Source organism: Ambystoma mexicanum, chromosome 9 (genome assembly GCF_040938575.1).
Source record: "Ambystoma mexicanum isolate Mex_15411 chromosome 9, UKY_AmexF1_1, whole genome shotgun sequence".
In the NCBI taxonomy this organism is placed as follows: Eukaryota; Metazoa; Chordata; class Amphibia; order Caudata; family Ambystomatidae; genus Ambystoma; species Ambystoma mexicanum.
This window is the reverse complement of record NC_090931.1, coordinates 632,604,201-632,627,287: the sequence shown is the minus strand read 5'-3', so window position 1 is coordinate 632,627,287 and position 23,087 is coordinate 632,604,201. Positions and strand designations below refer to the sequence as shown.

The following is a 23,087-nucleotide window of genomic DNA, read 5'->3' as shown; positions in this document are numbered from 1 at the left end:
CCTGCTTGCCGGTTGAAGAAAGAAAGAGCACACAGGCACTTATCTGACAAAAATGGAACTTTTGACCGGACGTGCGGTAAAAATCTGAAGTTGGCTGCCAGATGAGGGACTTAGGGAGAGGGCAGTCATTGGCTGGGGACAGTATGACCCAGAGCTCAGTGATTGGTTTATAGGAGAAAGACAGTTTGTAAACAAAAGTGAAACTGTTTTTTCTTTTACTGAGGATTCCCAGCCCGACGACGGGGAACATTCATGAGCATTTGAATCCATGCCAGACCCATGCTGGAGAACAGAAGGAATCGATTCAAAATACAGTATGACTGACAATTAAGTCAGGGGTTGGTTTACCTTACACATGTCATGCTTGAACTTCAATACTTTCCTTTAGAAATAAGAATGTGTGTATATCCACATCGTAAGGGCAGTGAAAGGCTTAAATCACAATTTACTTTGCCTTGCATCCTTCCGAACAGATATGAAGTGTGTACCTCTGCTGCACTTACTCCAAAGCAACTCTATGCCCCTTGGCAGTGAAATGTCCTCTACATGCGCAGCGCTGGTTTAATTAGAATTAGGGCCTTTACCTCACTCAGCAGCAGGGCCAGGCTCGAGCTGAGACCCTCGGGCATCTCATATGCCGACTGGTTCACGCTTTTTAACATGTTCAGATGATCCTTCTCTGGAGAAACAGGAAACTGCTCAAGGAAAGAGAAAAACAAGGGTATGCAATGTTCACAGAGGGATTCCAGGATGATTAAAAAAACATCAGGAGGCCGGTGTGCTTGGTGCAAAGCATTCGATGGCCAATCACGCCATGTGCCCATTTCAAACACTCGTGCGTGTGCGCGCACACCACTAATGTCATGCACATTCCAGACACTTGCGAAACGTAACAGCGTGCAAGACTATCGCATGCAGGTGCGAACATGGAACGTGTCTTAGTCACCAACGTGCTAGTTTCAGTCACCCTGAAAACAAACTGTGAATCACACTTTCGAAGGGATTGTGTCCTCCGACGTATTCCTCATCTTAGATATATCCTTCCAGCTCTGCTGGCCTCGGAAATTTTTTTCTAGAGGGCGCTGCGCGTCGACGTCCCTCGAGTCGATGTCCTTCGACAGCCGCCGTATCGACGCTCGACGTCATCCTGCCTATAAAGGCTGCGCGCAGCGTCCGTTGTTCAGTTCCGTTTTTCCGCGCTACTCGGTGCCTCGGAATACCGTTGCTCAGTTCTTAGTCAGATAATCCTATTTACCTCGAGTTATTCGATCCGTACTCGATGGCTTCCTCGTCGGAACCGACAACTCCTCGATCCGGCTTCAAAAAATGTCGAGATTGTGGGAAAAAGATGTTGTTGACCGATCCTCACAGAAATTGTCTGTGGTGCTTGGGAGCTGAACACCATTGTTCGGAGTGCGAGGACTGTATGTCCATGACAGCTAAGGCCCTGAAGGAGCGTAGGGGGAAGCTGGAGAAAGGTAAGACTTTTAAAGCTTCTTCTTCGTCGACGAAGTCGAGACATTCGTCTCCTCGTCACCATTCGCGCTCCAGGTCTCGGAGTGGGTCTCATCACTCCTCGAGATCGAAGCACTCGAAGAGGAGACGTCGAAGATCCCCTTCTCCGTCTTCCTCTTCCTCTGTTTCGCCAAAAAGAATCCCTTGCCCCACGAAACATAGTTCCCAGGCTGAATGGGAGGAATTCAGAAAAAATATGATGAGCGTCTTCGAGAAAGCGGCCTCGACCCCCTCAAAGACTGCCGAGAGCGATGCTCTGGTCGAAAGACCCGAAGGTCAAAAACGCCGCGAGTCGCAGTACCCGGCGAAAGAAACCTCTCGAGCGCGTCTCGAACCCTCGAGTAGGACTATGACCTCCAAACCTTCCTCGAAGGTTCCGTCGACGAAGGTTCCGTCGACGTCGAGGTCGATGTCTTCGACGCCGTTGTCGAAGGGACCTTCGACACACGGGTCTGTCGACTCGACGCCGGCCTCGACACCGGCGTCGACGCCGAGAAAAGTCACGGTGACCACACATCCAGTGACGATCCCCAGGCCCTCGACGTCGATGGCGTCGATATTGTCGAGTAGAATTCCAATTCTGTCGAGGTCCTCGAGGCCTCCACCTCTGTTTTCGACGCCACGCTCGAAGCCTTCGGCGTCGACGACATCGACGTTTTCGAGGCCAATAATGACAAGTTCGGCACCCTCTGCCTTGGAAATGGGATTTACTCCCTTTATGAGTTCAGAACAATTGAGAACTATATCCTCAATTTTAGAAGAGGGTGATTTGTCTGAACAAGACACATTTGAGTTACAGGGACCTGTAACCCCAGTTAGAGAGGAATTTTCCTCTGAAGAGCGCAGATTAAAGGATCTTCATGATTCTTTACATGAGGCAAGTGGGTTAGACACTTCCCCTGAGGTGGATTTTGCTAAGCCAGACCCGGGGGAGCAGGCTGAAACCCCCTACAGAGCCTTAATGGCCAGGATTACAGAGTTCATGGGGTGGTCTACACCTTCACAATCTTTCCAGCAAGATGACCTCACGGATATTCTTGACAAAGGCCCACAAGAGGATCCAGTGGTGCCCTTTCATAAAGCTCTTCAGAGAAAGATCATGACAAACTGGGAAACCCCAGATGTAATACCAGCAGTAAATAAAAAACTGTCTGCAAAGTACAGGGTATCTTCCACAGACCCAGAGTTCTTGTCTAAACATCCATCCCCAGAAAGTCTGGTGGTACAAGCAGCATCCTCTACCAATGTCAAGACGGCTTATCCTACAGTCCCACAGGACAGGGACGATAAAAAATATGATGCTATGGCAAAGAAAGTCTTTTCAGCATGTAGCATGGCGTTAAAGTCTGTTAATGCTACTTGCACCCTTGCTAGGTTCAGCCATACACTTTGGGAGTGTGCTTCTACAGCGGCTGACTGCATCCCGGAGGGAGAAGAAAGGGATGCGTTCCGAATATTATACAGGACGGTAAAGACGCTATGTGCGAATCCCTCCAGGCGGGCATTGATTCTGCTGACAGTATCAGCAGAGCAATGGCGGCAAGTACATCAACCAGGAGGTTCGCTTGGTTGAGAAAGTCCGGTTTTGCCCCAGATGTGCAAGCCAGGCTCTTGAACATGCCATTTGATGGCTCTTCTTTGTTCGGGAAAAAGGCGGATGACAGTTTAGAGAAACTGCAAACTTCAAAAGCAGCAGCAAAATCCCTAGGAGCTGCAATCCGTCAGACTCCTTTTCGTCCCACAGGAACCTCTGCGAGGGGCAAGTCCTTTCGCTTCTACTCCGCATTCGGAAGAGGTAGAGGACGACCGGCTCAAAGGGGTCAAAGAAGAACTACCCGAGGTGGACGGGGTAGATATTCTAAAGCCGCAGCAACAGCAGGTGCCTCTTTACCATCTGCATCTTCATCAGCCGCCCCAAAACCACTCTGAGGACTCCCCTCACAGGACACCTGTAGGAGGCAGGTTGACTCAACATCTGACGGTATGGCAGGCTATCACGTCAGATGCTTGGGCATTGGAAACAGTCGCCCAAGGTTACTGCCTGCCTTTCCTACGTATACCTCAGAGTCATCCACCGGGGATCAGCTCTCAGAAAGCTCCAGATCCGCTCCTCTTGCAGGAAATTTTGGACCTGCTAGAGAAAGGTGCCATAGAACCGGTACCTGTAGCGGAGAGGAACAAGAGCTGCTACTCCCCTTACTTTCTCATTCCGAAGAAAGACGGAGGACTGAGACCCATCTTGGACTTGCGAGAATTGAACAAATTCCTCAGGAAAGACAAATTCAAGATGGTCACTCTTTCTCAGATCCTCCAGGCCCTTCAGTTTCAGGACTGGTTGGTATCTCTGGACCTTCAAGACGCTTATTTCCATGTGTCTATCCATCTCAAACACAGGAAATACCTGAGGTTCGCAATTGGCAACTCTCACTATCAATTTCGAGTACTGCCATTTGGGCTGACCTCCGCCCCGAGGGTCTTCACCAAGTTAATGTCGGTAGTGGCTGCAAGTCTAAGGAGGGAAGGGATTCACGTCTACCCCTACCTGGACGATTGGCTGATCAGGGCTGTTTCTCCGGAACAAGCTCAGATTCAGCTAAATCACGTGTGCTACTCCCTTCACAAACTGGGCTTCTCCCTCAATTTAAAGAAGTCTCAAATGATACCATCGCAGAGACTCCAGTTCATAGGAGCGATCCTGGATACTTCCCTGGGAAAAGCCTCGCCACCAGAGGTGAGGGCTCAAGATATTCTACAGATGGTTACCAAGTTCCAACATGCCCAACGTCTCCCAGCCTTCGACTTTTTGAGGTTGCTAGGCCTCATGGCATCCTGCATTTTCCTTGTGCCAGAGGCTCGCCTGAGAATGAGATCCCTCCAGTGGGCACTGAGGACTCAGTGGTCACAATTCTCAGGGAGAATGACAGATCTTCTTCAGGTTCCCGGCAAGGTGGCTCGAGACCTTCAGTGGTGGGCCTGTCAGGAGAACATTCTGAAAGGAGAACAGTTTTGGCAACCCTGGCCGGAGATAACAGTAGTCACGGATGCCTCACTCACGGGGTGGGGAGCCCACGCCAACGACTTGACCATCAGCAGTCGTTGGTCTCCATCGGAGTCCAGACTACACATCAACCTGTTAGAGCTGAGAGCCATCAGACTTGCGTTGAAGGCTTTTCTGCCAGCTGTACAAGGGAAGAACGTCCTGATAATGACGGACAACACGGTGGCCATGCATTACCTCAACAAAAGAGGAGGCGTAGGATCACTACCCCTGTGCAGAGAGGCGATGCAGCTCTGGTTTTGGGCAATCCAAGAAGGAATCTCTCTATCGGCAGTTCACCTAGCCGGAGAGAAGAACTTGACAGCGGACGCTCTGAGCAGGCAAAACACAGTCTCCCACGAGTGGGAGCTAGCTCAGGAAGTCCTTCAAGAGATCTTCGCCCTTTGGGGAACCCCTCAGGTAGATCTGTTCGCCACCAGCCTAAACAGGAAATGCGACCTGTTCTGCTCAAGGGAATTTCCTCCGAGAGGAGCTCTGGGAGACGCGTTCATAGTGGACTGGGAGTTTCCGCTTCTGTACGCGTTCCCACCGGTCCCTGTCATTCCTCAAATGATCAGGAGGTTGAGAAGATTCCGGCGAACCATGATCCTAATTGCCCCGGATTGGGCCAGGAGAACGTGGTACCCCGACCTTCTAGACTTGTCCATCTGCCCTCCAATTCGACTTCCTCTCAGAGAGAACCTACTCTCACAGAAGGGAGGTCAGGTTCTCCATCCAGACATCAAAACCCTCAACCTTCACGCTTGGCTTCTGAACGGCTGAGGTACAAGGATTGGGACCTCCCTGATGATGTTATGGAGGTGTTGCTTTCGGCAAGGAGGCCAGCAACAAAGTCTTTATACCGCTGCCGTTGGAACAGATTTTGCAGCTGGTGTAGAGAACAGAATATCGACCCATTTTCATGTGGTACACCAATGGTTTTGTCCTTCCTACCATATTTGGCAAATTCAGGCCTTCAAGTTGGCACCATTAAGGGCTATCTCGCAGCGCTATCTATCTTTAAGCGTACTGCGGAGGAACCATCCTATTTCAAATTACCCTTGGTAATACAGTTTCTAAAGGGGTTAACCAATGTTTATCCCCCAAGACCATTCCAAGTTCCCCTATGGGATTTAAACTTAGTACTAACTTTCCTGATGGGTACACCTTTCGAACCTCTCCATTCTTGTTCGTTAAGATTCCTTACCCTTAAGACTGTTTTATTAATAGCACTTACATCTGCTAGAAGGGTGAGCGAATTACAAGCTCTTTCTTGTAAACCCCCTCATACAATCTTTCACAAAGACAAAGTTGTCCTGCAAGTGAAGCCTAATTTCCTCCCAAAGGTAGTTTCTGAATTCCATATCTCTCAGAAGATTACCCTACCATCTTTCTATCCTCCTCCTCACCCGGGGAAAGAGGAAGAGAGGTTACACAGACTAGACCCTAGGAGGGTTTTAAGTTTTTACATTAGTAGACTAGCCAGGATAAGACAGGCAGACCAGCTGTTTGTAGGTTACGCAGGTCACAAGCTGGGGTTACCAATAACTAAGCAGACCATTTCCAGGTGGATCATTCTAGCCATTCTGGAATGTTATAAACTGGCAGGGAAAGAGCCCCCTCAAAACCTTAGGGCTCATTCGACCAGAGGTATTGCAGCTTCATCGGCCCTCAAAAGAGGCGTGCCGATTAAAGACATATGTGCGGCCGCTACATGGTCGTCTATCCATACCTTTACACGTTTTTACAATCTGGATTCCTCCTCTAGTCAAGAGACTAGGTTTGGAAGGGCTGTACTGCATTCTATTCATCAATAGAAGACAGCGTGAAGTCAGTACTCCCTCCTCCGAATATAGAATACTGCTATGGGAGCCTATCTAAGATGAGGAATACGTCGGAGGACACAATCCCTTCGAAGAACAAGTTACTTCTTACCTTGTAACTTTCTTTCGACGGGATGTTCCTCCGACGTATTCCTCATCGACCCTCCCATCCATCCCTGCAGTTCTACTTCCCTTGTTGTTGCAGCTTACGCTCCTTCAGGGTGATTAGTCTAGTCCAGACAGTTATACTGTGGGCTACAAAACGGAACTGAGCAACGGACGCTGCGCGTGGCCTTTATAGGCAGGATGACGTCGAGCGTCGATACGGCGGCTGTCGAAGGACATCGACTCGAGGGACGTCGACGCGCAGCGCCCTCTAGAAAAAATTTTTACGAGGCCAGCAGAGCTGGAAGGATATATCTAAGATGAGGAATACGTCGGAGGAACATCCCGTCGAAAGAAGGTTACAAGGTAAGAAGTAACTTGTTCTTCTATATCATCGACAGGGGCCAGCCAGTCACATACACACAGTAAGGATGTATGCAAGACTTCACGGTTTCCCGCTTAATATTCCTGCAGGACAGGAGAAAGCATAGTTAGACATTTTGAAAACACGACAGTACGGTCTCATATTTTCACTTCACGTTATAGCTCTCGTAAATACCATCATCTTAAAGTCACATATCACTGTTGCACTAGTGCATTACCGGGAACCTTTGGTTCTCCAGATGTACTGTAACACTTGTGTACAGGCGCGTTATAAATGCCATATCATATCATACTACAACTCGCATCAGCTTTAACCAGCATATTCCGTGGTGATGGATCAAGGTAGCTGCAGGTTGCAAACCTCTTCCCTGGTGTTTGGTAAGGCCAGGAGCCCAGGAAATCAGCCAATCTGTCCTCACTTCCTCATAGGCACTTGTCTGCTCTCGTCAAACCTACTCTGACCGACGCTAGGGGTCGCTGCTCTTACAGCTGATCGGCCTTTTAATAGAGCCTGTCACAAGCTAGCCACCGGATGGCAGTGTCACACAGCCAGCCTCTCGTGCCCCGGAATGAGTTACTCCACGGTCTCTGACCTACTATGGATGTCTGTGTGGCTACATATAGTCTATTGCGATAAATTGAATCTATGACAGTCTGACTTTCATGTTGCGTGTTCAGTTTGTCTGAAAAAAAAAACATATCTCCACTCTAGATTCATCCCTTGTTACCCCGTCTGAGGTTGCACCTGCAGGTAGATACCTTTTGGGAGGGGGACACCTTGCACCTGTAGGCAGGAAGCAGAGCAATCCCTAAAGCCTGATGCTGGTGTTGTGTCCTAGGAGCCAACAGACCGGATTCTTGTTTGACCAATTTTACTGTTCTTGTATCTGCTCAACTACAGCCGATTTAGTATGAACCTCTGTTTCTTACCAGTATGAAAAGCGCCGCTGACTGCAGTGCTGCCCTTTACATTGAAGATTTCTAGTGCATTGAGCAGCTGGACTAACCTTGTTGTGATCAGCATTCCTGTCCGCCTGACCGCTGGGCTTCTCTTGCGCAGTGGCCGCCCTTGTGGTGTTTAACCCCTTGGCTTGAAAACACGCTGTGATCCTTCAAAACAGCAGGCATGCAAAGCACTCACTCTGATTACAAAACACGACTTATTCTAAAGCCTTAAATCCGCACGAGCAGAGTTTAAAGCTCCTATAAAGGGATCTATTCGAGGGCGGGTCTGATGACAGCAGTCCAATGCCATATAGTTGCAGCTTACCAATGAGAAGGAGATCTGCAGCCAACATGGCTGCCGTATGTGGCATCTCTTGCTTCAGAGCACTCCGCTGTTGCCCTTACATTTAGTAAGGCAAGTTTCTACCATTTGCTTTATTTGATGAATTTGAAAACTCAGCGTCCAGGATTCTTTCATAGATATCACTACAATATTCTTTGAAATTCCGTGTTTTGGTATGCTGACAGAATCCAAATGCTGGGCAGTGTGTTTGGCTTCTGGGTTGCCCTATTCAATAATCAACTAGATTGTGCTCCAGCGCATAGGGCTCTAACTACTCGTCTGTTGTATACAGTACCTAGAACGTATGAGCTTCTATCAGTGCGCATTCTTACTTGTGCTTACCATCCCGTCCCTGTGCTACAATTGTGGAGCCTACACATATCTACGTGAGTCTTGCTCTGCTTCATTGATTCTGATCAGAGTCCTGTAGACTAGTTGACCTACCACTGGTGTTTGCCAGACGGCCAGAGGGTATGGATTTGAACTTGTCCCATTTTGATCATTTGCCAGCCAACTTCTCTGCAGGCTGTGTTCCCAAAACATGGCAGTTGATCTTGACTCAGTTGTTTATCACTCTTCCCTGTTAAGCTGCATGGGGTTGCCTACCTTTGTGTTTGCTTGCTGTTCTACCTCTTTGCTACTGCTTCAATATTTGATGTCAGTCATATCAGTCTATAGACTACAGTATTTGCAGTTTATGGTGATACATTTCCTTGAACGGCGGATGATGCTAATGGGACAGTGCCATAGTGCTATGAATACGTCTCGTCCCTCACATGCTGAGAGGATGTGCTCTGCAGTCCGATCACATGATTTCCAGCACCAGGGAAAATGTTCTTGTTTCAGTGATTCTACTGACTCTGAATCAAAATTTGCTCATAAGTGCTTGGAACCTTAAAACTGTTCATCATCGTAAGCGTAGCTGTACCCTGCTAGGAACTCCTGGGTAGATTCTGCTGTTTCCAGCCTTCATATAGCTGCTTCTGGCAGCTTATCTGCACCTTGCTGGGAACTCCTGGAAGTAGATTCTGCTGTTTCCAGCCTCCCTATAGTTGCTTCCAGCAGCTTATCTGCACCTTGTTGGGAACTCCTGGAAGTAGATTCTGCTGTTTCCAGCCCCCTATAGATGCTTCTGGCAGCTTATCTGCACCTTGTTGGGAACTCCTGGAAGTAGATTCTGCTGTTTCCAGCCCCGTATAGATGCTTCTGGCGGCTTATCTGCACCTTGCCGGGAACTCCTGGAAGTAGATTCTGCTGTTTCCAGCCTTCTATAGATGCTTCTGGCAGCTTATCTGCACCTTGCAGTGAACTCCTGGAAGTAGATTGTTCTGTTTCAAGCCTCCCCATAGCTGCTTCTGGCAGCTTATCTGCGCCGGGAACTTCTGGAAGTAGAGTCTGCTGTTTCCAGCCTCCCCATAGAGGCTTCTGGCAGCTTATCTGCGCCTTGCCGGGAACTCCTGGAAGTAAATTCTGCTGTTTCTAGCCTGCACAGAGCTGCTTTAGACTAAGGGGACCTGATTCCCATTTGCTGCTTTTTTCATAGATTCTCTGATCCCCATCCAGGACCTGCGTTTGTTATCCTGTTCACGGACATCACCATGGGGACCCTCTGTGGAGGGGCTGGATGGGTCCATGATTACAGTCCTGGTGGGGAAGAGGGGGTCAGCATTCCTTCAAAGTGCAAACCATTTCAAAGCTATTCTTAGCATGTATTATTTGCTTCTATACTTCTAAGTATCAGTTCTGTTTGTGGCAGGGTATCTTCTCTTGGAATGCCTTGTATACCACTGTCCCCTCTCCTCTCTTTGGAGCACAAGGCTCTGTCATCTGACAGGAGAGTTGACTGCAAAGCACTGGGCAATTTTCGTCTTACATTAGACGTGAATCACCCAAATGCGTGGAGTATATTATATACTCAGCGCATTTGAGCGATTCACATCTGTTTACTGGACACTAGGTTTTGATTTAGCGCAATTAAATGTAATCAACAAAAATGTTAATCTAAGATATCATCTAATAGATTTTACAAAACAATTTATCAATTCAATTCCACCCATAAAGAAATGTATCATGTTGCCAGACATGCAATATTCAGTCTTGGAACTTCTAGAACAGCCTACATGTATTTCACTCCTAAACCCTTCTGATCTTTGTGGGCCTTTAAGCAAGCTTCTTCGGGGCTTAAAATCTTATATGTAATTGTTAATTTTTCTTTTCCAAATTCCTCAATTGATTATATACGCTTAATTTCTATATTTTGTAAAATAGTTAACATTTTTCACCTCCTGCAAGTGGCTTTCTAAATTCTTTTTGTGAAGGAATTCTTCACCAACTGCTTTTTGCATACCCTTTTAAGTCTTTTTTTTTTGTTTGCCACGCATAGGCTGTGCTGGAAGTGGCAAGACAGAATATTATATGTCTAACAAAAGGATTAATTTCTTTATGATTGGAATTGAATTACTGAATTATTTTGTAATCTTTGTTAGATGCTCTTTGATTAACTTTTTGATCGATTAAATTTAACTGATCTAAATCAAAACCTAGCCTCAGTAAACATTTTTTGAAATATTTTACTCGGCGCATTTGGGCGATTCACGTCTTATATTAAATGTCATAATGGTAGAAACACACAGGTGGAGTGTCTGAATATATACCACCCAGCAGTGCTATTGATTTATAGTTGGGAATTGATATAAAATGTGATTTTGGGAAAAAGTTGGCGCAACAAGGATCAGCATAGGCCCTTGTCTGACATATATAGAAATAATTTTTCATCTTAATTCATCTGCCTTCTTCATCTCTTCCAGATCCACCCTACTTATGGTGCTATGATGACACTGCCTGGGATGAGACCAGCAAAATATTGTACTCAAGATGCTCGGCCTCACCCATATGATGCCCTCAGTGAGAGCCAAATCCCACCCTTGCATAGCATGACACCAAGCCTTACCGTTCCCACTGCCAAGGAATAGAGCAGGACGCCCAGAGACCACCAATCCACTGAATGGCTGTAGGGTCCACCACGCAGCACCTCTGGAGCTGAAAATCAAGACAAAACAAAGGCCACAAACCACATCAGGAACAGTATACCTACTACCCCAATTTAGGAGCGCCAATTTTGGTGAAAGTCATGCATGTGTGAAGTGGAAAGAGCCAATGCCTGTGCTTTGCAACTTTCTGAGGAGCATGGCTCCTGGGTGCTTCTTTATCCACCACCTCTTGCAAAGGCCACCTATGTTCCGAGAGACGCAGGAAATCATTTATTTGCCAACCATGAACATTTCTGATACAAGGACAGAATATGGTAGAGGAAAGAAAATGCACTATACCCAGTCCTTGAACAGCTCTGAACCCTCACCCATGAATAGTGGTTTCCTGAGATATTTGAGCCAGCCCTGACATCTTATCTATGCTGAGAAGGTGACCCAACAAAAGGTCAGTCATATATATATGCTGACCTAGAAGATGATTTGGCGCCAGCCCTGCCTCTTACTCATGTACAGCATGTGACTAGAGGAGAATACAATACCAACCCTATACATCTTGCCCATGTATGAATGGTAACCAGAGGGAGGAAGCAATGCCAGCCATGCCTTTATGCACATGCACATAACAAGAGGAGTATTTGATGCCAACTTCACTTACATACTGATTTGCAAAAGGTGACATGGCAGAGGATGTATTAATAGCAGTCCTACCTTTTTACCCCAGTACTGAGAGTTACTAAAGTAGGTTTTAAGGCTAGCCCTGGCTGTTTACCCATACAGAATGGGTGGCCAGGAAATGACTAGATGCCACCCCATTATCTTACCCATACACAACATGTGCTGTTTTACCAACGTGCAGAGGAGGACCAAGCAAGAACATAATGTCATATCCGCCTTCTTACCCATATGTACAAGTGGCTGGGGGATTTAAAGCCAGTCCTAATGTAAAGAATATGGCTAGGGAAAGGTTAAATGGCAGCCATGCCTTTGTACCCATCTGCTGAGTGTTTCTATGGGGGGAATTAATGCCAGCCCTGCCTTCCAACCCATGTACAGATAATTACTAGACGAGGACTCAACGGCAACCTTGCTTTTAAACTCATGTACAGTGTTCATAACCATGTACAGACTGACTTGTGGAGGATTCAACGCCAACCCGACCCAACTTACCCAAACACAAACCAAATGTAGACCTAGGGGACTACACAATGCGAGCCCCATCATCTCACCCATGTACTGCAGAGTCCCGCAGATAGTATATGCTCTTTCTCCATAAGGAAGTTGACGTGAAAGGCCGAAGTCAGTCAGTTTTATGTGTCCTGGAGGATAGACGAGACAGGCATTCTATGAAACTATCACATGTTCATTCTTCGTGGGCACACCTGTTAGGTGCTGATATATTAGGTCAGGGAAGGCTTCATTAATACAAAGCACAGCATACAATCAGGAAGTTGATAGAGTCAGCCAGAGGTGCGAAAATAGAGAAAGATGGAAAACCGCGATCACAGGCAAGCATACAGACAGAATGGTGACGGGATCAAAACAGTAAGAGAGACTTTCAGAAAAACGTCCTATTTTTAAAGAGATTTAAAATGTATTCTTTTACGTTCTTGAAACAAAAGGTAATCTGTTCTGCCCATTACTGGCAGCTGCCAAAATGCTCCTTATTGTTTTGTTGTGCCACAGAGGACCCTGGCTCGACCATGCAAGGAACAAGTTGCTTACCTGTAATTGTTGTTCTCCAGCATGGGTCTAGCATGGATTCGCATGCTCATGAATATTCCCCGTCGTCAGGCTGGGAATCCTCGGTAAAGAAAAAATCAGTTTCAGTTTTGTTTCTGAACTGTCTTCAGAAACGACGACCGCCCCAGAGTTCTGGTGTAGTGGGAGATAGCCACCAGATGGATCTTGATGGAGGCATGTGCCAGCCCTGGCTTGGCCAGCAACATCAAGTATGGCAGCACTTGAGGGGCCGTAATCCGTAGAGGGTTGATCTTCTGTGCACCGCACCAGACAGAGAACCTCTTCCATTTATGTCCATAGCACTTAAGAGTCGAGGACACCCTGGCCTTTGCAAGGACCTCCTTGCAGTCTGCCGGGATATCGTAGCCTCCAAACTCCAGTGCTGCAGGAGCCAGGTCTGCAGGTTCAGCGACCCTGGGTCGTGATGTAGGAGGACGCCTCCTTCCCTGGCGAGAAGATCTGCGTCCGTCGGCAGTCTGTAGATCCAGAACCATATCTGCCTTGGCCACGCCGATGCGACGAGGATCATCCTGCACCGGGACCGAGTTGACGGATGAGTCGCAGAAGCAACGGCAATGGAGGGAACACATACAGGAACAGGCCGTCCCAGAGGAAGGAGAATGCATCGCCCATGCTCCTCGGCTGGGGAAACCTGCTGGTGAACCTCCGCACTTGGTGTTCGTCACCGTCGCAAAGAGATCTATCTGGGGATTGCCCCATCATCGGAATAGTAGATCCACTTGATCCTGCCAGAGTTCCCACTTGTTGCACGAGCGCTGCTCCCTGCTGAGTGAGTCGGCAACAGTGTTCTTCACTCCTGCCAGGTGGAAGGGTACCAGGAACATCCCCTGGGTGACGGCCCATTGCCACACATCCTGCGCTTCCTTGGATAGGGCTGGGGATCTGGTGCCCCCCTGCTTTCGGATGTAAAACATCGTGGTGGTGTTGTCGGTGAAGATCCGCACCACTTTGCCCTTGTGGGACGGAAGGAAAGACCTGAGGGCCCAGAACACGGCCCGGAGCTCCAGGACGTTGATCTGCAGGGGCCTCTCCTCCGGGAGCCAAAGGCTTCTTGCGTGGAGATCTCCGGTGTGTGCTCCCCATCCCTCCAGGGAGGCGTCCGCCGTCACTGTTTCCTGGTGTGCTGGGGTCTGGAAGTCCATGCCTGCCGCGTGATGCGCGCCGGTACCCCACCACCGGATCGCCTGACGGAAAGTCTTGTTAAGTGGGATCTTGTCCTTCGAAACTTCCTGCCGCTTGCATCCAACGGGTGTTGAGGAACTCCTGCAGTGGCCGCACCCGCAACCTGCATAAAAGCACAAGGTAGATGCACAATGACATCATGCCGAGCAGGCACTTGATGGCCCTCACCCTGGCCACTTCCATGGTCAACAGCCGTTGCACCCTGCCTAGGATGGCCCTTGTCCTTTCCTCCGATGGTGAGGCCAACCGCACCACTGTGTCAAGTCTGGCTCCCAGGAACAGGCCGTCCTGCGATGATACCAAGTGGGACTTCGCAAAGTTGATCGAGAATCCTAGTTCCGTGAGCAGGTGGGCAGTCTTCGCCGTGTGGTCGACGGCGAGGTCTCTTTACTTTGCTCGGATGAGCCATTTGTCCAGGTAGGGGTATACGTGGATCCCCTGCAGGCACAGCCGTGCCGCCACCGGTGCCAGGCACTTGGTAAAGACCCTTGGAGCCGACTTCAACCCAAAGGGCAGGGCCTTGAACTGGTAGTGCCGCCCTTAGACCACGAAACGTAGGAACTTTCGATGTCCTTTGTGTATGGGGATGTATGATATGATATGATATGGCATTTGTAACGTGCCTATACACAAGTGTTTCAAGGCGCGACGAGGCAGGGGGGGACAAGGGGAAGACAGACAACGATCCTACTAGGCCAGGTATCATTCAGACCGTGCAAGTGCAGGGGTAGGGGAAGGGAAAAGTGCAAGGGGAAGGGGAGGGGGAAGTGCAGTACAAGTAAGTAGAATAAAAATAAATAAATAAATAGGGCCAGCTGGTGGCAAGTGCAAGGTAAGCGCAGGCAAGTGCTGGGAAGGTAAGCATCCTCCAAGTCCAGCGACGATAGGAAGTCGCCTTCCTCCAGCTGTCCCAGCACGTGCTGAAAGGTAACCATCTAGAACTTCTGGGCTTTGATGTATTTGTTGAGGCGCCGAAGGTCCAGGATGGGCTGCTGGTCTTCTTTCGGACGAGGAAGTACCGCGAGTATACTCCGGGGACTCTTTGGGACGAGTTCTATCGCGCCCTTTCTCAGCATGGCTCGTACCTCCAGAAGCAGCTGTGGAACGTGGTTTTCTTTCCTGGGCATGGGTGGGAAATGGAGGCACCTTTTTTGGAACTCCAGAGTGTGCCTGTGGGCCAGGGCATCCAGCACCCAACGGTCGGTGGAGATGGACTCCCACACGCTGATGAATTTCGCCAGCCGGCCTCCCACCGGGGTGCTTCGGTGGGGGGCCGACGTCACGGCTGGTTCAGTCATGTTTAGCTGAGGCCTTGCCACCCTGGGCTCCTTGGCGACGACAATGTTATCCACCGGCCTTGCTGCGGCCTCTGTAAGCTTCCTGTGACGAGGAACGGGCAGCTTGGTGGTACAACGATGAACTGCCGCCAAATCCTTTGTAGGCACCCTGAGATCTGCCTCTGGAGGTCCGAAAGGATATCTGTCGTTGATGAAGAGTGCCTAGAGTACGGACCGTCTCAGTGTCCGCTTTGATGGCCTGTAGCGACTCGTCCACCGCTTTCCCGAACAGATTGTTCCCGTCGAAGGGCATGTCCAGTACCCTGGTCTGCACATCCTGACAGAAGTCGGTGGCCCTGAGCCAACTGCACCGGCGCAGGCAAATGCTGTTGCCCATCTGATGAAAACCGGTATCGGCGATGTCCGTAGCTACAGTGATGGCGTGATCCGACGCCAACTCGCCTTCTTGCAGGATTTCCAGGGCCTCCGCCCTCTTGTCGTCCGGGAGGAAGTCCAGGATAGGGGCGATCTTAAACCACAGTTCCCTATCATAGCGGGCCACGATCGCGAGGGCATTGGCCGCCTTAACGGTAGTCGCTGCCGACGAGATGACTCGGCGTCCCATGGCATCTAGCTTCTTGGCTTCCCGTCGTTGGTAAAGAAATCCCTATTTCTTTTGTTCCTCGGGGCACAGCTGGAAAAGCTCAGAGGCCCTGGCGATCATGGCATGAAAGGAGCCAATTTCGTCAGGGGGGGAAGCCTGGGCGGGAGGCGACAGGAGATCCATTCCGTCGTCGCCACTGCCGTCCGTCCCCGTCGTCGCTGTTTCTGTCCCCGTCTCGTCCATCGGAGGAGGGGATGGGGCGAAGGCTGGAAGGGAGGGGGAGGATGGACTCGTAAGGGCAACCTTGTCCTTATCTCCGTACACAGGGTCTGCAAAGCCATCAAGATTGCTTCTGAATTGTCCTGTGGTGTAATCATCGGTTGCAACGGGAGCGACGGCTGTGGCGCGGGGTCCTACGTTTCCTTCTTAGCCCGCGACTCCTCATCGGCTCCACCGTTGCTCTCTACGTCCGCCTCGTCGGGATCCTTCCCGTAGGTCCTGACCTTCTCGAACTTCTTGTCCAGGATAGCTTTGATGCCAGCCAGCTCATCCTTGGAGGTGGTATCTGTGTCCGTTAGGGCTACCGTGCCCCCCCTCTTTCTCATCCCAGGGTTTCACAGGGGTCTTCTCGATAGGCAAGAAAGATGTTTCCCCCCGGGTTGGCAGGGAAACTCTAGGCCCTTCCTTTTCACCGAGCCAGAGCATAGGCTCGTGGATGATGGCGTCGGTGACATTGCGCCCCGCCTGGCAGCCGAGGAGCCCGAGCCAACGGCGTGCCCGCAGACTCGCAGTGCTTTGCCTTTTGTTGGGCCCCCGTCGCCAGAGCGCCCTCAAAGGTCTTAGAAGACCACTCGGACTTCTTCTTCTCACCTGCTGCTGGGCTCTTCGCCTCCAGCCAGTCGGCAAGTCGTTTACAACGTTTCTTCATGGTCCAGGCGGACATGTTCTTGCAGAATGTACAGTCCTCCTCCATGTGCGACTTGTCGCAGTGTAGGCAGTAGAAGCAACGGGAGTGCTTGTCCTCAAGAACGTTCTGCAGTCCACATCCTGGGCAGTTCCTAAACAGTTTGGATCCAGTAGGCGTCGAATCTCCTTTGTCCTGGGCCATGTCCGAATCTGGGTAGGCCTCAAAGGTCTTCCGGAATCCTCCAAGAAGTGTATTTCAACGTAAATCTGCCCCTGAGGGGCGTAGACGTTTCCAAATTTGGGTCCAAGTTGATCGGAAGAAGAATCGGTGGAGCTTGAGGCTCGAATTGACTGAAAAAATAAGAGTAAACTCTTCGAAAAAACACAATACGCAGTAAAAGGTCAAGAGCTACAGCACGAGGACTCCCAACACTTGAACGTGCGGTAAAAATCTGAAGATGGCTGCCAGAGGTGGGGCTTAGGTAGAGGGCATTCATTGGCTGGGGGCAGTATGACCCAGAGACCAGTGATTAGTTACTAGTAGAAAGACATTTCAGAAACGAAACTGAAACTGATTTTTTCTTTACTGAGTGAATCCATGTCAGACCCCATGCTGGAGAAGGAAAGTTTCTCAAAGAACCATAAAAGGGTGACATGGATTTATGATACCCCCACACAGGGAAAACCTAGTATCTTCCCCAATGGAAGCATCTCTTCATAACAGCACAGTGAAGATCGAATCCTGCTTTTAACGTCCTTCCATGCACATGTTTAGGACATTGGTTACGTGGTGCTTCACAACATGTCGCTAAAGAAATACAAACTTTTTTGACATGAAGCAAAGGAAATCCAAAAGACTTTTCATATTTATTTTCCCTTCCCAATTGCCAATGGTGGCTGGTGAATTTTCTTTAATTGATGGGGTGTAAACGTTTGCCTCCAATATGCGGGAAGTGACCAAGCTTAGAGAGGGAGCCTGAAGCCACCAAGGAGAGGTTCGGTGGGTTCGGGGCAGGCGGTTTAACCCTGAGAAAATGTTAAAACAATGGGTTAAAATTGTGCATTTTCTAGCACGCTTTCTGTGAAAAAGAGGGTGAAAAGTCACACAGTTTGCAATTTGTTTTGTATGGTAGCACATGAAAAAAATCTAATAGATTGAAGTCACCAACAGTACACAGGAAGGAACAAGATACTTACCTGTAACTGTTGTTCTCCAGCATGGGTCTGGCATGGATTCACATGCTCATGAATATTCCCCGTCGTCAGGCTGGGAATCCTCGGTAAAGAAAAAACCAGTATCAGTTTCGTTTCTGATCTGTCTTTCGTAGTAATAACCAATCACTGGTCTCTGCGTCATACTGACCACAGCCAATGACTGCCCTCCACCTAAGCACCGCCTCTGGCAGCCATCTTCAGATTTGGAAGCACGTGAAGTGGAAGTATGACCAAGTGAAGAGCCGCAGAGGGGTAGGCGGGAGGGTTCGCATGTGAATCCATGCCAGACCCATGCTGGAGAACAACAGTTACAGGTAAGTAACTTGTTCCTTCTCCAGCATGGGGTCTGGCATGGATTCACATGCTCATGAATAAAGAATACATAGCAGTACACACATGCACAACCACGGGAGGTGGCAAAGGCTCAACATTAAGCATTGCATCAAACTCAACATTAAGCATCTTACCTCCTCACCAGGCTCACCTCAGGCGAACAGGTTGCGCAGCACTGCTTGGCCGACCCTGGACTCCTCCCTGGAATCCCGATCGACGCAGTAGAACTTCGTGAAGGTGTGCGTCGACCTCCACGTAGCAGCCCTGCATATGTCCAGCAGGGGCACACCAGAAAGGAACGCCGTGGTAGCTGCGATCGCTCTGGTGGAATGGGCTCTCGGACGGCCAGGCAGCGGTCGGTTTGCCAACCGATGACAGCACATGATACAGCCGGAGAGCCATCTGGAAATGGAAGGCTTCGAGAGAGCCTTCCCCTGATTGACAGGTCCAAAGTTCACAAAGAGTTGTGACGTCTTCCGAAAACACTTCGTGCGGTCCACGTAGAACTTCAGCGCTCTAGCCACATCCAGCGAGTGCAAAGTCCTCTCAGCCGGCGACGAAGGCGACGGGAAGAATACAGGCAACACCAAGGGTTCGTTGAGGTGGAAGTCCGACGGTACCTTGGGCATGAAGGAGGGGTGCGTCCTGAGCACTACCCTCGTGTCGTGAAAAGTCAAGTACGGGGCCTTGCAGGAAAGGGCCTGGATCTCTCCCACCCGTCGTGCGGAGGTGATGGCCACAAGAAACGCTGTTTTCCACGACAGAAACTTCAACGGGGCCGAGTGCAGAGGCTCGAACGGAGGTCCCATGAGCTTGGTCAGCACCACGTTGAGCTCCCACGCCGGGGCCGGAGCCTTCACCGGCGGGAACGATCTGAACAGTCCCTTCATGAACTCTTTCACCAGACGATGAGACCACAAGGACGTCCGCCCCGTGGTTCTGGTGTATCGGGAGATCGCAGCAAGATGAATCTTGATGGACGCGTGTGCCAGTCCAGCTTTGGCCAGCGTCAGCAGGTACGGCAGTACTTGGGGAGCCGTAATCCGTAGAGGGTTAATCTTCTGTGCGTGGCACCAGACAGAGAACCTCTTCCATTTGTGTCCGTAGCATTTAAGAGTCGAGGACGCCCTGGCCTTTGTAAGAACCTCTCTGCAGTCGGCCGGTATGTCGTATCCTCAAAACTCTAGCGCTGCAGGAGCCAGGCCTGCAAGTTCAGCGATTTCGGGTCGTGGTGGAGGATGGCGCCTCCTTCCCTGGAGAGCAGATCCGCGTCCACCGGCAGCTTGATTGGCGGGGACGCTGACAAGTCCAGAAGGTCCGGGAACCATATCTGCCTCGGCCACGCAGGTGCGACGAGGATCATCCTGCACCGTGACCTCTTGAGCTGGTTGACGAGCCGGATTAGCAGTGGCAAAGGAGGGAACGCGTAGAGGAACAGGCCCTCCCAGGGGAACGAGAAAGCATCGCCCATGCTCCTCGCCTGGGGAAACCTGCTGGCGAACCTCCGGCACTTGGAGTTCGTCGCCGTCGCGAACAGGTCGATCTGGGGTGTGCCCCACCGTCGGAAGAGGCGATCCACTAGATCCTGCCGTAGTTCCCACTCGTGGCACGAGCGCAGCTCCCTGCTGAGTGAGTCGGCGATGGTGTTTTTTATCCCTGCCAGATGAAACGGCACCAGAAACATCCCTTGGGCGACTGCCCAATGCCACAGGTCCTGCGCCTCCTTGGACAGTGCTGGGGACCTGGTTCCGCCCTGTTTTCTGATCTAAAACATGGTGGTGGTGTTGTCGGTGAAGATCCTCACCACCTTGCCCTTGAGGGACGGAAGGAAGGACCTGAGGGCCCAAAACACTGCACGGAGCTCCAGGACGTTGATATGTAAGGATTTCTCCGTCGGGAGCCAAAGGCCTCTTGCGTGCAGATTTTCGGTGTGCGCTCTCCACCCTTCCAGGGAGGCATCCGTGGTCACTGTCTCCTGGTGGGCTGGGGTCTGGAAGTCCATGCCCGCCGTCAGATGCGCGCGGGTGCCCCACCACCGGATCGCTCGTCGGAAACTCTCGTCGAGTGTGATCCTTTCCTCGAAGCTGCCCGTCGTTTGGATCCAGCGCGCGTCCAGGAATTCCTGCAACGGGCGCATCCGGAGCCTGCACATGGGAATGAGGTAGATGCAGGAAGACATCATTCCGAGGAGGGACTTGATGGACCTCACCTTGGCCGCGTCGGCCACCAACATCCGCTGCACCTTGCCCAGGATGGTCCTGGTCCTCTCCTCCGACGGGGAGGCCAGAAGGGACACTGTGTTGAGCCTCGCTCCCAGAAACAGAGTGTCTTGCGCGGGTACCAGGTGGGATTTGGCGTAGTTCACGGAGAATCCCAGGTCCGTGAGAAGTTGGACGGTCCTTGCCGTGTGAACCACGGCGAGCTCCCTTGTCTTGGCTCGGATGAGCCAGTCGTCCAGGTAGGGGTAGACGTGGATCCCTTCGCGGCGCAGCTGAGCCGCCACCGGTGCGAGGCACTTGGTGAACACCCTGGGTGCCGACCGTAGACCGAAGGGGAGGGCTTTGAACTGGTAATGCCGCCCTTGGACCACAAACCTGAGGAATTTTCGGTGCCCCTTCAAGATGGGAATATGGAAGTAGGCATCCTCCAAATCCAACGACGACAGGAAGTCTCCTTCCTCCAGCTGACCCAGGACGTGCTGGAGGGTGACCATCCGGAACTTTTGCGCCTTGATGAACTTGTTCAGACGTCGCAGGTCCAGGATGGGGCGCCATCCCCCCGTCTTCTTCTTCACGAGGAAGTATCTCGAGTAGACTCCGGAGCCCCGAAGCCTCTTTGGGACGAGTTTGATGGCGCCCTTCTTGAGCATCGCCTTCACCTCCAAAAGAAGTTGAGGGACGTGAAGTTCTTTCCTGGCCACGGGGGGGGCGCGCGGACACTTTCTTTGAAACTCGAGCGCGTGGCCCCGGGCCAAGGCGTCCAGCACCCAACGGTCGGTGGAGATGGACTCCCACACGCTGACGAAGCTCGCCAGCCGGCCTCCCACCGGGGTGCTTCGGTGGGGGCCCGACCCCCCGGCCGGTTCAATCCTGCTTCGACGAGGCTTTAGCGCCTTGTCCTTGGCGACGACGGCGGGGTCCGCCAGGCTTGCCTCGTCCTCTGTAGGCCTCCTGAGATGACGAGCGGGCCGCTTGACGGTAGGAGGAGGAACCGCCGCCGGAACCTTTGGAGGCGCCCTTGCCTCCGCTGCTCCGAAAGGGCGTCCGTCGTTGTTGCAGAACTCCAAGGGCCCGGGCCGTCTCGGTGTCCGCTTTAATGGCCTGAAGGGAATCGTCCACTGTTTTCCCAAACAGGTTGTTCCCATCGAAGGGCATGTCCAGGACTCTGGTCTGAACGTCTTGACGGAAGTCCGTAGCCTTGAGCCATCCACGCCGCCTAAGGCAAACGCCGTTGCCCAACTGGCGGAACCCAGTGTCGGCGATGTCCGTCGCAACGGTAATGGCGTGGTCCGAAGCCACCTCACCTTCCTGCAGGATCTCCAGGGCCTCTGTCCTCTTGTCGTCCGGCAAGAAGTCCAGCAGGGGAGCCAGTTTGTACCAGAGCTCCCTGTCGTATCGGGCCACGATAGCCAAGGCGTTGGCAGCTTTAATCGTCGTCGCTGCAGACGAAATGACTCTGCGTCCCATAGCGTCCAATTTCTTTCCCTCGCCGTCCGGTGGGGAAGTCGATGTGGAGGCCACACCCCCCCGCGCTTTTTTCCTGGCCGCCGCGGAGACGACTGAGTCCGGAGTAGGCTGCGCCCGGAGGCACAGGGGGGCCGTGTCCGGGACCCAGTACTTTTTCTCGTACCAGTCTCTTCTAGCTGGCGTCGTGGACGGGTTCTTGACGAGGGTGAGGCCCTCATCCCAAATGTCGTCCAATAGAGGCACCGCGAGGACCGTCTTCCTCTTGGCCTTGCGCCGCTGATAAAGGAAACCTTCCTTCTTCTTCTCCTCAGGGCAGAGTTGGAAAAGCTCGGATGCCCTGGCGATCATGGAGTGGAACGATCCAATCTCGTCGGGCGGAGAAGCCCTGGTGGGAGGCGACGACGGTACATCCTCGTCGTATACCTCATCGTCCGTACCCGTCGCTGCCGTGTCAGTCCCCGTATCATCCCCTCGGGTGGACGGGGAGGAGGGCTGGAAGGGGCACGACGGCTGAAAAGGAGGTGGAGGGTGGATCCTTCTTTTCTTGGTAGGGGGAACACCAGAAGGTCCCGGTTCTGGGTCCCCCGACGGGAGAGGTTCCGTCGGCAACGGTAGTCTCGTCCTTATCTCTGAGCATAAGGACTGTATAGCCAACAAAATGGCCGCCGAGTTGTCTCGCGGCGCTGGCAGAGGGGAATCCGACGGGCGATCAGGGGCCCCGTCGGTACCCTCGACGATGTCGTCGTCCCCTGCGTCGGGATCCATCCCGACGGGCCGGTCTTCTTCCACGCCGAGGCCGTGGCTTAAGACCTCGACCAGCTCCTCCTCCGAGGTTGAGGCCGAATCTACGACGACGCCCTGCCCCCCCTTTTTCTTCCCCACGGGGGATTTCACGGGGGTCCTATCGATGGGCACAAAAGAGGACTCCCTCCGAGGTGGCAGGGAGACTCTGAGCCCCGAGGTCACCACCACTGGTGTACC

At 51.4% G+C, this 23,087-nt stretch overlaps 1 protein-coding gene across 1 annotated transcript in view; it reads right to left on the bottom strand.

The window, feature by feature from the left end:
- Nucleotides 1-23,087, bottom strand: part of RSKR (ribosomal protein S6 kinase related) — a 296,387-nt gene that overhangs the window by 15,659 nt on the left and 257,641 nt on the right. The window contains exons 9-11 of the mRNA XM_069615335.1: nt 12,369-12,458; nt 11,103-11,191; nt 585-695 (exon numbers count right to left, since the gene is read on the bottom strand). Coding sequence (XP_069471436.1) covers nt 585-695; nt 11,103-11,191; nt 12,369-12,458 — 290 coding nt within the window. The remainder of the gene's footprint in view (nt 1-584; nt 696-11,102; nt 11,192-12,368; nt 12,459-23,087) is intronic.